The sequence below is a fragment of the Athene noctua genome, chromosome 33, assembly GCF_965140245.1.
Source record: "Athene noctua chromosome 33, bAthNoc1.hap1.1, whole genome shotgun sequence".
NCBI classification, from domain to species: Eukaryota; Metazoa; Chordata; class Aves; order Strigiformes; family Strigidae; genus Athene; species Athene noctua.
The window spans coordinates 2042383-2056428 of NC_134069.1; the positions used below are offsets into that span (position 1 = coordinate 2042383).

A 14046-nucleotide genomic window follows, 5' to 3' on the forward strand; every position below is an offset into this window, starting at 1 on the left:
AGTCCTGTGTCCCTGGCTGACGACACCCCCTCAGAGCAGCCATTGGAGGGGGCTGCACAGGCACCAGACATGGTAACAGCTGCACCATTTCTGTGCTCTCTGAAATCCCCCTGCTAACAGGAACATCCCAAAGTCCCAGAATTGTTGGGTTGTGCCCCCTGGCAGTCACGAGTCCCTTCGCGGTGGAAAAGGGGTTACATGGAGAGGAGAAGCGCTGGGCTTGGTCAGAAGAGCAGGGTGGCACGTGGCTCCTCGTTCCTCTCCCAGGTCACCCCATGAGAGCCGGAGCATGGGGACATGGCCCCGCCAGGCAGTGCTGACCTGCTGCCCAGCCTCTCCTGCCTGCCCCAGCCCCTGGCTGCTCGGTGCCACGGGGGATTTGTCAGCACTTGCTGTCTCTGCTCTGTGCCTGCCCTTGCACCGGGAGCTCGTGTAAGCCCAGGGCTGCTCTTCTCTCCACTCTCCGGCCTTCTGCCCGGCCACGGGCAGGGACGTGCATGCCCAGCAGTGCACTCTGGCCGTGGCTGAGAACCTCTTTCCTGGGTAGGCGCCTGAGCAGGGTGGTGGCACAGTCACCGATTGCAAGTACAGCCTCACTGTAATTTAGACCTGTGATTTCTCCTGTCCTTCAGCAGCGCCCCAACAGCACAAGACCCATGTGGCAATGGGTTCTGTTTCTCATGTCACCAAGGGGTAACTCATGCATCTCCCTGAGCTCAGTGGACTAGATCAAGCTGCAAAACGGAACACCGGAGGGCCCATTTCCCTGAACCCCAAGTGCTCTGGGTGTGACAGTGCCCAGGGACCAGAACTGGGCAGCCCAAGGTCTCTGGGGCAGCAGCACTTTGTCTGAGAGATTCCTGTGGCTGTGGCTGTGGGGAGAGAAGCAAGCCCACGAGTGCTGTGCTGATTTCTGAGGAGCAGCAGGGTGGGGGCTGATGTGTTTGGGCCATCAGCACCCCCTGAGAGCAGCTGGGGATGTCGTGGGGATTTTTGTCTGTGGCCACCTGGGAGATCGGTCAGGGAATTGCCAGAGGGCTGTGGGAACTCTCAGGGGTCTTTGGCTGCTCCAGAATCTCTGCAGCTGCTCTGAGGGGACAGCCCCTCCTGAGGACGTAGAGGGACCCTTGATGAGGACCTTTGGAAAACTGTCTGTGACTCACACTTTGGTCCCAAAGGCACCCACATGGTTTGCAGGGTCTGCTGTGGGTCTGTCCCAGACACAGCCCCCTGAGTGCTGTGATGGAGCAGTGGAGGGGTGCAAGGGGGCCGGGATGTGTTTGTGTCACCAACACTCCCCCAGCAGCTTCCTCTGGGCTGTGCAATGGGAGAATTGGTCACGGCTTGCTTGGAGGGGATGTGGGATGTGGGCATGTAACTGCCAGAGGGCTCTGGGAACTCCCAGCTCTTTTGGGTTTTTTCCAGGATTTGTCTGTCTGCTGGAGGGGAAGAGCCGCTGCTCAGGCCGTGTGCAGATCCGTGACGGGGACCAGTGGAAAACTGTCTGTGATTCCCACTTTGGTGCCAAAGCTGCGGACGTGCTCTGCAGGGAGCTGCAGTGCGGCGCAGCCCTGCCTGTCCCTGGAGGAAGTCCCTTTGGAGAAGGGGCGGGTCCCGCCTGGGATGGAGAGCTGCAGTGTGTGGGGAATGAATCCCTCCTGGCCTCCTGCCCCAGGGGGTCCCGCGGGGACCAGCCCTGCAGCCCCGCAAACAGCGCTGCTGTCAGCTGCACACGTAAGGGCTCAGGGAGGGTGTTGAACGCTGGGGCTGTGCCGGGGGTTGGGCACCAGAGCAAGGACCGCGCTGGGCCGGGTGTGAGGACAGGAGGGGTGGGTGGGGTTGTCTGCAGCAGGAAAATAGTGCAGAAGGAGCACAAGGGCATGTTGTCCCTCTGGCCTCTCCGGCAGCTGCTGAGGGTCCCAGAGCACCCATCCACCCTCTCTCCTCCTCCTCTGTCCCCAGAGTACACAGGGTTCCGGCTGGTGAACGGCAGCGCAGTGTGTGCGGGGAGGGTGGAGGTGCAGGTGCTGGGGACCTGGGGGACCCTCTGTGCCTCCCGCTGGGATCTCTCGGACGCCCACGTTCTCTGTCGTCAACTCAACTGCGGGTTTGCTGAGTCCATTCCTGGGGGAGAGCATTTTGGGAGAGAGACTGGCCCTGTCTGGAGAGACTCCTTCCACTGTGACGGGACTGAAGCCCACCTGCAGCAGTGCCCAGTGACCGCCCTGGGGGCCTCACCGTGCTCCCGAGGGAACACTGCTGCTGTCATTTGCTCAGGTGAGTGCCAGGAGAATGCTGCATTCACTCCGTTTGTCATCTGTGTGCATCACGGCCACCCAGAGCAGGGCTCCCGTGGCCATACCAGGCTGACCTTCTCCGCGGAGAAGCCCTGGCTTCCCCAGAAGCCATCTGGAGGGCTTTCCCTGCTCAGAGTGAGCGCTCCGCTTTGGGAGAGCTGAGGCCTGAAGGGAGGCAGGCATCTGCCCCCAGGGCAGGGGCTGAGGCCCCAGTGCCACACCGCCAGGCCTGGGCTCCTCTGTTCTCGTACTGTGCAAGGAGCCCGGGACAGGGCCGCAGGGCTCTGCCCCATCCCTCTGGCTGCAGACACCCACATCCCATCCCGCAGAGAGCCCTGCAGAGCCTCGTCCCAGCACCCAGCAGGAGCTGCCTGGGTGCCCCCAGCAGCAGCAGACCTGGCTGTGAGGTGCAGGGAGGGCCCAGGCTTTGCCCTCGCTTCTCCTCAGCACAGGCTCCATCTTGTCCCGTTTGGTGGGGAAATCCCCCCTCGCCCCGCTCCCTGAAGGGTGCCACGCTCCCGGTGCCGCCCTTGGCCGTGGCATCTCTGCTCTCCCCAGGCTCGGCCGGCTTTGGATCCCTGCGGCTGGTGGGCGGAGGGAGCCGGTGCGACGGACGCGTGGAGATCTTCCAGGACGGGGCGTGGGGCAGAGTCCTGGATGACCAGTGGGACGTGCAGGAGGCCAGCGTGGTGTGCCGGCAGCTGCGGTGTGGGGAGGCCGGGACAGCCTACAGCCCCCCAAAGGCTGAGCGAGGGACGGGCCCCGTGGGGCTGCGAGGGGTCCGGTGCGCAGGGCACGAGGCCAGCCTGAGCCTCTGCAACACCTCCCTGCCTGAGAGCGCGCTGGCGGCAGGGGTCGCGGAGGACGTGGGAGTCGTTTGCGGGGGTGAGTGTCACTGCGCAGGCCCCCGGGTGACGTCTGTGCGGGCAGGCAGTCCCTGGCAGCAACCGGGGTTTGTACCCGCTGCAGGGAGCCGGTGGCTGCGGCTGGCGAACGGGGCCGGGCGCTGCGCGGGGAGAGTGGAGATCTACTACCAGGGCGTCTGGGGGACGGTCTGCGACGATGGCTGGGACCTGTCTGATGCCGCCGTCGTCTGCCACCAGCTGGGCTGCGGAGGGGCAGTGGAGGCAGCCGGCTCCGCTCGCTTCGGGGAAGGCTCCGGGCAGATCTGGCTGGCTGCTGTGAACTGCTCCGGGGCCGAAGCTGCTCTCTGGGACTGCCCGGCTGGGCCCTGGGGGCAGCACGACTGCGGGCACAAAGAGGATGCGGGAGTCATCTGCTCAGGTCTGTGCCGGGAGCGGTGGTGGGAGCCTGGTTCCTGGGGGGGCCAGGACGCGGGGAGAGCCGGGCATGGCTGAGGCTGTCCCTGGCTGCCTCTGAGCTCCTGCCCGAGCCCATCCTGTGGGCACCCGTGCCTGGGCACCCTCAGTCCCACTGGGGGTCCTGGGGAGCTCATTCCCTCCCGAGGGTTCTCGGGAGGGGCAGGGGTGTGTGTCCATCAGGGACTTCTCTCTGGCCCTGGGTGCAAAGGGGACGTGTTGGCCCTGCCCCTGCCTGGCTGAGGGCCTGGGGGTGCAGAGGTGTCCTGGCTCCCACACCCCAGGGCAGCCTGTTCCCCTCTGGGGCCTTTTCCTCCCAGAGTTCATGGCCCTGAGGCTGGAGAACAGCGACGGCTGCTCTGGGCTCCTGCAAGTTTTCTACAACGGGACATGGGGGAGCGTTTGCTCCAACTCGATGACTCCCGACACGGTGACGCTGGTGTGCAAGGAGCTGGGCTGTGGCGATGGAGGAACCCTGGAAAGACGCCAGCCGCCTTACAGGGAGTCTGGCCCTGCCTGGCTGGATCGTGTGCAGTGTGGGGAGAGCACCGGCTCCTTCTGGCAGTGTCCCTCCACTCCCTGGGACCCACAGTCGTGCCAAGACCCGCGAGAGGAGACCAACATCACCTGCAACGGTAACTCTGATCCTCCCGGGTACTCCCGTCAGCCCAGCTCCTGCTCCCCACTGGCCACGGCCAGGCACAGAGAAAGAGCTGGGAGGGGCTTTTCCTTTCCGTGTCAGACCCTTCTGCTGCCAGTGGCACAAACACGGCCACAGCCACACCCGTCCAGCAGCAGTTGCCACCCAGGCTGCCGGCAGCGCCTGGGGGAGGCAGAGGCATCTCCAGGTGAGGTCTCAGAAGAGACCAGACAGGTTTCAGAAGAGCCTCCCCTCCATAGACAAGCTACTGCTGCGCTGCGAACCAGGGAGCTCTTGGGGCTGAGCACTCGGGGTCCCCCCACGGTCCCGTGCGTGTCCCCTGGACGACCGCAGCTCAGTTCTGCCATGACCGAGATGGTACAGGGAGGCCCGAGCAGAGCTCAGCCCCGCTCTCGTCTGCATGGTCCCCCAAACCAGCCCCCTCACCGCAGTGTTTCCTTCTTCAGGGGGACGCCCAGAAATGCCCCTGGCCCCGTTGGCCCCGTGCCCCAACTCCTCGAGCTGCACCGGTAAGGAGTTGCCCCTCTGTGTCTGGCAGGGCTCTGCCTGCTGCCCTGGTGCCATGGGAGGTCTCTGCCTTCTGCAGGCAGGGAGAAGATTCGTGCCGTGGGCGGTGAGGACGGGTGCTCGGGCAGAGTGGAGGTCTGGCACCGTGGCTCCTGGGGGACGGTGTGTGACGACTCCTGGGACATGCGGGATGCCGAGGTGGCGTGCAGGCAGCTGGGCTGTGGCCCTGCGGAGTCTGCCCTGCGTGAGGCTGCCTTTGGGATGGGGACGGGCCCCATCTGGCTGGAGCGGGTGGAGTGCCGGGGGACGGAGCCGTCCCTGCAGGACTGCTGTGCCCGGCCTGGGGACGGCGGTGCTTGCCGGCATAAGGAAGATGCTGCCGTGCGCTGCTCAGGTGAGTGGCAGGGCTGGGACCCCTTGGTCGGGCACTGGCAGGGAGCTGGGGAAGACCTTTAGTCCATGAGGTCCTGACATGGCCCCGACCTCCCAAGAGCAAGAATGTTCCTGCAGAGTGCAGGAGGCTGGTGCCAGGCAGGGAGCAGCCTCGGTTGAACTGGATGTGCTCTGGCCACTGCCCATGGGGCCCTGCAGCCCCAGGGCTATCCCCTGGGCTGCCTGTGCCATCCTGCCTGCCTCCCCGAGCAGGGGCGCTGGGCCCTGGCCTGGCCTCCCTTTTGGGCACTACAGGAGGGGCAATGTGGGTTGGATGTGTCAGGGCCACCTACAGACACCCTCATGGTGTGCTGGGAGGAGGCTCCCCGCTCTCCGCACACCCACTGTCTCAGCCCCGCTCTCCTTTTCCTCCTCTGCAGTGACACCCAGGATGGCAACATCCCCTCCCCAAGCAGGTAAGTTGCCTTTCCCCTCAGGCTGGGTAACCCCGGGGCCAGGCTGTGACTCACAGATGGATGGAAGGGGCTCCTTGCTGGGCTGTGAAACTCTCTGGAGGAGGCACTGGGGTGATGGGAGGGTGAGAGGGAGAGTTTTCATTTTGTCAGCAGGGTGGAAGCTTCCCCACACTCACTCCTGGAGCCCCCCAGCTAATCCTGCCTTGTGTGATGGGGTCAGGACTGGTTCTGCGTCCACCTCTCCCACGTCTTGTACTTCTCCCATGTTCTCTCCCCTGCAGTTGCCACCCGAGGCCGTCAGAGCAGCAGCAGGAGTGTCTCAGTGCCCGTCATCATCTGCATCATCCTGGGGGCCCTTCTCTGCCTGCTCCTGGCCCTCCTGGCTGGGCAAGTGCTGAGCGCCAGGGCTGGGCGCAGAGGTGGGTCCTTCCCCAGAGGTCCCAGGGGGAGATACCTCCTGGAAGGGCTGTGGGGCGCTGTGGGGCGTGTCAGCGAGGGGCACAAGCAGAGTGGGGGATGAGACTGTGTGCTGCCACCTTCTCATGTCCTGCCCCACTGAGTGCCTGTCCGTGGCCACCAGCTGCAAGGGCTGGAGAGAGCCCAGAGGTGGGGGGAGCTAGCGATGGGGCGAGGAGAGAAGTGGCAGAGCGGGGACGGCCAAGGCTGGCAGTGCTCTAGGTACTGCTGGAGGGGGCTCTGGGGCAAGGGAGGTGCGAGGAGGAGTGCGGGGCAGCAGGGCCCATCACCACGGTGTCAGGCCCAAGCCTGTCCCTCTGCCCAGGCCTGCCCACCCCCAGGACAGGGCCCCACTATGGACCCGTGGGGCAGACAGGGGCAAGCTCCGGGTGCAGAGGACATGTGGGAGCTGCTCCAGGGTGAGGTAAGGGGGACATGACCCAGGGCCAGAGGGACACGAGCGCTGTCTTCAAAGGGATGGTGCGAGGGCGACGCAGCCCCAGAGGATCTCCACAGCGATGTTGCCCTCACGGGGGATGTGGCAGCCGTGCCTGGGCAGCACCGTGGGGCTGTGCTGTCAGAGCAGTCCTGGGCTGGCCCAAGGCACTGGTTTGGGGGAGCACAGTGAGATCCCACTGCCCCTCTGCCTGTCCCTGTGCCAGCCCTGCTTCTGTCCCCAGGCTCCAGGAGAGCTCAGGAGCCCTTCCTCGAGGCCGTGTATGAGGAGATTGGCTACAGCCCAGCTTTGGAGAAGCAGGCCACGTTTGGTCACTCAGGTGGGTGTGGGTCCTCCCTGGAGGCACATCTGCAGGACCCTTTCTGCTGGCCCCAACCCAGAGCTGATCCCCTGAAGCCCCCCAGTCCATGGTCCCTCTGGTGCTTGGTCCGTGGGGTCTGTGGGGAGAGCATCCAGGTCCTGGGCCCAAGAGAGAAGCTTTCTCCCAGTCAGATCAGACTGTCCCAGCCGGACAGCCCCTCTCTTCCTGCCCCTGCACCCCATGTGGCACCTGAGGAGTGAGGGCAGGGGCTGGCCTGGGGCAGCTCTGCAGCAACTTTGAGTCAGGGTTTGGCAGGAAGGGGTTGATCTCCCTGCAGAGATGTGATGGACAGAGGAGTCACTGAGTGTCACCATTGGGGATGGGGAGGACATGGGCATCTCCTGTGGTGCTGCCAAGCCCAGTGTCTCAGTCCTGGGTCCCTGCGCATCCTCCCACCCTCTGCTCTGCAGGACGTCTCTTCTCTCTGTCACCAGCTCCCCTCTCCTTTCAGATGTCCTTGTCCTGCCCAGAGATCACCCAGCAGATGGCTACGATGACGCCCGAGAGGTTTCTGATCTGGGGGAGGATGCTGTGCCTGGGCAGGGAGAGTGGGAAATGCCCAGGATGCCGGAGGAGGGAGCAGGCCCCAGGGATGCACCCAGAGGTGAGAGGGAAAGACAGTGCTGGCTGTTCCTAGGGTGCCATCCCTGCTGCCCCCCATGTCACTACTGTACTGAGGCCCAAACCTCCTGGGAAGGCAGAACCTGCCTGGGAGTTTTCCTTGAAAGGCCTGGAGGTGGGAGAAGGAGCTGAATGTGGTGAGGAGCAGGGAGGGTGGTGGGGTACAGACGCCAAGGGTGAACTGAAACGTCCAGCTTTGCTGCTTGCAGGGGTCACCCCCCGCTCCCGGAGAAGTGCCGAGGTCCCTGGAGCTGAAGGAGACACCTCGTCCCTGTCCCCGGGGAGCATGGGCTATGATGATGCTGAAGAGGTGTCTGTGGCACATCCCCATGAGGACCCAATGCCTGTGACACTGTGGCTTGGTGCACAACAGTCCCTGAGCCCCCGGCCAGGAGAGCCCATCCCTGCCCTGCAGCTGGGTGCAGGCGGGAGGGAGGAGAGGTCTGTGCAGCTGGGAGAGCCGTGAGCACCAGGGAACCGACTCCCTTGGCCCATGGGCAGCAGAAATCAGCGGGTGTTTCCTCTGGTTTTATTCCCATTTTTATGCTGGGCCTCCTTATTTGTTCTCATTAAAAGTCTGTGGGGGCTTTGACCCAGGGCTGTCCTTGCCTGCCAGGTGTCAGGGCATTTCCTGAGGCTGGTCGGGGGAGCAGAGAACAAAGACTCAGTGGTAGGGAAGGGCCGTGTCTCAGGACAGAGGTTTGTGGTCCCTGGGGAATACTCTTAGTGACAGAAATATTTCCATCCCGCTGGCCACAGGCAGTTCCTAGTCAAAATGTCTCTGATCGTTCCCGTGATGTACCCCAGTGGGAGCACCCGTCTCCTCACCCGCGGGTTCCGGCTGCTCTTTCCCCCAGGCCCTGACTCAGCCACAGGGATCCCGCAGTGCAGAGGCCATGACAGAGCTGCCATGTCAGGGGAAGCCCTGGGCTCTGGCTCATAGAAGTGAGCCTAAGGTGACCACAGGGCCCGGAGCGCCCCAGCCTGACCAGGGGAGATGGTAACATGCAGATAGTTCCCTTGGTGCTCAGGGCAGGCCCCAGCATAGAGTGCAGAGCCACTTTCTGTTCACACGGGGCTGGGACTCTGGCCGGATTCCCTGTGGGGAGCAGCCGCAGCTCTGCAGCCCTGCAGACAGCAGGATCTGGCCCTGGAGCAGAAGCGGGGAGGAGGCAGATGTTGGGAACATCCTCTGCTATTGCAGTGTTGGCCCATTCCCTGCTGGGAGCTCCTCCACCCCTGGGGTGACCCTGGGGGGAGCCGGGGGGAGCTGAGGTTCACACACCCCTCTGCCCCACACCCGGAAGCCTTCTTGCTGGCAGCCCCCATGGGAGACCAGAGTTCCCAGGGCAAGACCCCCACGGTGACGGGTGACATACATGGGCGTGGCAAACACAGCCTCCAGCCCCTGACAAACTCCCGCTGGGATAAGCTCCAGCCCCGCATCTCAGAGGAATAAGGTCTGAAAGTGAAGTAAAGAAGAAGAGGGGAGTGTTATCTTCTGGACACAGGATGGTGGGCGCCTCTGGGCAGTATGGCCTCAAGGTGCCCCAAGCGGGGACTGGGGAGAAGAGCCCAGTGCCTGTCCCGTGCCACCTCCCCGCCAGCTCTGCCCTCCCACAGGTATAATATTTCTGCCTTACTCTGGCAGCTGGTAGAGGTTTGGCTCTTCATTCCAGGCCTGGGTACGCTGGAGGGGGCAGCACCCCTGAGCAGAAGGAACCTGTTTCATGGCATTTGGGCACCGGAACACTCTGGCCCTGATGGCTGGGTCTGTTCTCTGCAGCCAAGCGGGATTGTCACTGTGCCCCAGAGCTGGGGGTGCTCCTGCAGCTCCTGAGAACCTGAGGGGAGCGCAGTGAGACCCCAACCCTCAGCACTGCAGCCCCACACCGGGCAGAGCTCAGCTGCGGAAAGCCCCCGGGAGATCAGCCTTATTTCTGAGTTTGGGCTCACCATGCCCAGGGGCTGGGCACCCTGAAGGGAAAGTCCGTGTCTCACACCCCATTTAGTTGCCAGTGTCTTGCTGGGGGAGCAGCCGAGGCACCACCTCCTGGCTATCGCCGCCTCTGCGTGGCGGTGGACAGGCCTGTGCCTCTCCAATCCCACCCACACAGGGCGGATGGAGACACCAAACACCCCAGCAACAAGAAGTGGGCACCGGCCCCACCAGACCCCCTTGGCAGGGCTGTGCCTGACCTCAGCATCTCCAGGTTCCCTTGTTTTGCAGAGAAATCACTCTATAACTTCTGGAGTTATAACGTGGGTATGTTTATTCAGCGCCGGGCGCATGGGGGATCGCTCCACCACAAGCACGCGCGCCATTTGCAGCTCCCGTCCGGCTGATACGTTACAGAATAGCGCATATTCATGGAACGCCTGTACATATACGTAGTGTACCCCCGCCTCCCCTTGCTCCTCATGGTAATCAGGTCTCCTCCCCTTGCGCCTGCGCCATGAGCTCTTCAAGCTCCGCTCTGGGGTCGCAACTTCCTGGGTAGGGGTCGTATAGATGAAGTACATCTCTTCCTGCTAGCTTTTTCTCAGAAAGAGCCGTGGTGTGCGTTTTCGCCGGAAAACGCGTTTTCGGCCGAAAACGTGTACGTTTGCACTTCCCCGCCACAGGGAAGCTGCTAGCCGGGAATTCTCTGCCTGGTTCTACCCGCTGCCCGGAACGCTACGCAGGGCAAAAGCGGTTCTCGTCCTCCGTGCTTGCTTTTTCTCAGAAAGAGCCGTGGTGTGCGTTTTCGCCGGAAAACGCGTTTTCGGCCGAAAACGTGTACGTTTGCACTTCCCCGCCACAGGGAAGCTGCTAGCCGGGAATTCTCTGCCTGGTTCTACCCGCTGCCCGGAACGCTACGCAGGGCAAAAGCGGTTCTCGTCCTCCGTGCTTGCTTTTTCTCAGAAAGAGCCGTGGTGTGCGTTTTCGCCGGAAAACGCGTTTTCGGCCGAAAACGTGTACGTTTGCACTTCCCCGCCACAGGGAAGCTGCTAGCCGGGAATTCTCTGCCTGGTTCTACCCGCTGCCCGGAACGCTACGCAGGGCAAAAGCGGTTCTCGTCCTCCGTGCTTGCTTTTTCTCAGAAAGAGCCGTGGTGTGCGTTTTGGCCGGAAAACGCGTTTTCGGCCGAAAACGTGTACGTTTGCACTTCCCCGCCACAGGGAAGCTGCTAGCCGGGAATTCTCTGCCTGGTTCTACCCGCTGCCCGGAACGCTACGCAGGGCAAAAGCGGTTCTCGTCCTCCGTGCTTGCTTTTTCTCAGAAAGAGCCGTGGTGTGCGTTTTCGCCGGAAAACGCGTTTTCGGCCGAAAACGTGTACGTTTGCACTTCCCCGCCACAGGGAAGCTGCTAGCCGGGAATTCTCTGCCTGGTTCTACCCGCTGCCCGGAACGCTACGCAGGGCAAAAGCGGTTCTCGTCCTCGGTGCTTGCTTTTTCTCAGAAAGAGCCGTGGTGTGCGCTTTCGCCGGAAAACGCGTTTTCGGCCGAAAACGTGTACGTTTGCACTTCCCCGCCACAGGGAAGCTGCTAGCCGGGAATTCTCTGCCTGGTTCTACCCGCTGCCCGGAACGCTACGCAGGGCAAAAGCGGTTCTCGTCCTCCGTGCTTGCTTTTTCTCAGAAAGAGCCGTGGTGTGCGTTTTCGCCGGAAAACGCGTTTTCGGCCGAAAACGTGTACGTTTGCACTTCCCCGCCACAGGGAAGCTGCTAGCCGGGAATTCTCTGCCTGGTTCTACCCGCTGCCCGGAACGCTACGCAGGGCAAAAGCGGTTCTCGTCCTCCGTGCTTGCTTTTTCTCAGAAAGAGCCGTGGTGTGCGTTTTCGCCGGAAAACGCGTTTTCGGCCGAAAACGTGTACGTTTGCACTTCCCCGCCACAGGGAAGCTGCTAGCCGGGAATTCTCTGCCTGGTTCTACCCGCTGCCCGGAACGCTACGCAGGGCAAAAGCGGTTCTCGTCCTCCGTGCTTGCTTTTTCTCAGAAAGAGCCGTGGTGTGCGTTTTCGCCGGAAAACGCGTTTTCGGCCGAAAACGTGTACGTTTGCACTTCCCCGCCACAGGGAAGCTGCTAGCCGGGAATTCTCTGCCTGGTTCTACCCGCTGCCCGGAACGCTACGCAGGGCAAAAGCGGTTCTCGTCCTCCGTGCTTGCTTTTTCTCAGAAAGAGACGTGGTGTGCGTTTTCGCCGGAAAACGCGTTTTCGGCCGAAAACGTGTACGTTTGCACTTCCCCGCCACAGGGAAGCTGCTAGCCGGGAATTCTCTGCCTGGTTCTACCCGCTGCCCGGAACGCTACGCAGGGCAAAAGCGGTTCTCGTCCTCCGTGCTTGCTTTTTCTCAGAAAGAGACGTGGTGTGCGTTTTCGCCGGAAAACGCGTTTTCGGCCGAAAACGTGTACGTTTGCACTTCCCCGCCACAGGGAAGCTGCTAGCCGGGAATTCTCTGCCTGGTTCTACCCGCTGCCCGGAACGCTACGCAGGGCAAAAGCGGTTCTCGTCCTCCGTGCTTGCTTTTTCTCAGAAAGAGACGTGGTGTGCGTTTTCGCCGGAAAACGCGTTTTCGGCCGAAAACGTGTACGTTTGCACTTCCCCGCCACAGGGAAGCTGCTAGCCGGGAATTCTCTGCCTGGTTCTACCCGCTGCCCGGAACGCTACGCAGGGCAAAAGCGGTTCTCGTCCTCCGTGCTTGCTTTTTCTCAGAAAGAGCCGTGGTGTGCGTTTTCGCCGGAAAACGCGTTTTCGGCCGAAAACGTGTACGTTTGCACTTCCCCGCCACAGGGAAGCTGCTAGCCGGGAATTCTCTGCCTGGTTCTACCCGCTGCCCGGAACGCTACGCAGGGCAAAAGCGGTTCTCGTCCTCCGTGCTTGCTTTTTCTCAGAAAGAGCCGTGGTGTGCGTTTTCGCCGGAAAACGCGTTTTCGGCCGAAAACGTGTACGTTTGCACTTCCCCGCCACAGGGAAGCTGCTAGCCGGGAATTCTCTGCCTGGTTCTACCCGCTGCCCGGAACGCTACGCAGGGCAAAAGCGGTTCTCGTCCTCCGTGCTTGCTTTTTCTCAGAAAGAGCCGTGGTGTGCGTTTTCGCCGGAAAACGCGTTTTCGGCCGAAAACGTGTACGTTTGCACTTCCCCGCCACAGGGAAGCTGCTAGCCGGGAATTCTCTGCCTGGTTCTACCCGCTGCCCGGAACGCTACGCAGGGCAAAAGCGGTTCTCGTCCTCCGTGCTTGCTTTTTCTCAGAAAGAGCCGTGGTGTGCGTTTTCGCCGGAAAACGCGTTTTCGGCCGAAAACGTGTACGTTTGCACTTCCCCGCCACAGGGAAGCTGCTAGCCGGGAATTCTCTGCCTGGTTCTACCCGCTGCCCGGAACGCTACGCAGGGCAAAAGCGGTTCTCGTCCTCCGTGCTTGCTTTTTCTCAGAAAGAGCCGTGGTGTGCGTTTTCGCCGGAAAACGCGTTTTCGGCCGAAAACGTGTACGTTTGCACTTCCCCGCCACAGGGAAGCTGCTAGCCGGGAATTCTCTGCCTGGTTCTACCCGCTGCCCGGAACGCTACGCAGGGCAAAAGCGGTTCTCGTCCTCCGTGCTTGCTTTTTCTCAGAAAGAGCCGTGGTGTGCGTTTTCGCCGGAAAACGCGTTTTCGGCCGAAAACGTGTACGTTTGCACTTCCCCGCCACAGGGAAGCTGCTAGCCGGGAATTCTCTGCCTGGTTCTAGCCGCTGCCCGGAACGCTACGCAGGGCAAAAGCGGTTCTCGTCCTCCGTGCTTGCTTTTTCTCAGAAAGAGCCGTGGTGTGCGTTTTCGCCGGAAAACGCGTTTTCGGCCGAAAACGTGTACGTTTGCACTTCCCCGCCACAGGGAAGCTGCTAGCCGGGAATTCTCTGCCTGGTTCTACCCGCTGCCCGGAACGCTACGCAGGGCAAAAGCGGTTCTCGTCCTCCGTGCTTGCTTTTTCTCAGAAAGAGCCGTGGTGTGCGTTTTCGCCGGAAAACGCGTTTTCGGCCGAAAACGTGTACGTTTGCACTTCCCCGCCACAGGGAAGCTGCTAGCCGGGAATTCTCTGCCTGGTTCTACCCGCTGCCCGGAACGCTACGCAGGGCAAAAGCGGTTCTCGTCCTCCGTGCTTGCTTTTTCTCAGAAAGAGCCGTGGTGTGCGTTTTCGCCGGAAAACGCGTTTTCGGCCGAAAACGTGTACGTTTGCACTTCCCCGCCACAGGGAAGCTGCTAGCCGGGAATTCTCTGCCTGGTTCTACCCGCTGCCCGGAACGCTACGCAGGGCAAAAGCGGTTCTCGTCCTCCGTGCTTGCTTTTTCTCAGAAAGAGCCGTGGTGTGCGTTTTCGCCGGAAAACGCGTTTTCGGCCGAAAACGTGTACGTTTGCACTTCCCCGCCACAGGGAAGCTGCTAGCCGGGAATTCTCTGCCTGGTTCTACCCGCTGCCCGGAACGCTACGCAGGGCAAAAGCGGTTCTCGTCCTCCGTGCTTGCTTTTTCTCAGAAAGAGCCGTGGTGTGCGTTTTCGCCGGAAAACG

At 62.0% G+C, this 14046-nt stretch overlaps 1 protein-coding gene across 1 annotated transcript in view; it reads left to right on the forward strand.

Moving 5' to 3' along the window:
• Positions 1 to 8986, forward strand: part of LOC141972478 (scavenger receptor cysteine-rich type 1 protein M130-like) — a 149782-nt gene extending 140796 nt beyond the window's left edge. Inside the window, exons 6-17 of the mRNA XM_074930344.1 lie at positions 1431 to 1734; positions 1963 to 2277; positions 2856 to 3182; positions 3267 to 3581; positions 3937 to 4251; positions 4724 to 4786; positions 4864 to 5178; positions 5597 to 5632; positions 5914 to 6051; positions 6769 to 6864; positions 7358 to 7510; positions 8850 to 8986. Of these exons, the coding sequence (XP_074786445.1) occupies positions 1431 to 1734; positions 1963 to 2277; positions 2856 to 3182; positions 3267 to 3581; positions 3937 to 4251; positions 4724 to 4786; positions 4864 to 5178; positions 5597 to 5632; positions 5914 to 6051; positions 6769 to 6864; positions 7358 to 7510; positions 8850 to 8986 (2514 nt within the window). The remainder of the gene's footprint in view (positions 1 to 1430; positions 1735 to 1962; positions 2278 to 2855; positions 3183 to 3266; positions 3582 to 3936; positions 4252 to 4723; positions 4787 to 4863; positions 5179 to 5596; positions 5633 to 5913; positions 6052 to 6768; positions 6865 to 7357; positions 7511 to 8849) is intronic.
• Positions 8987 to 14046: the final 5060 nt, after the last annotated feature.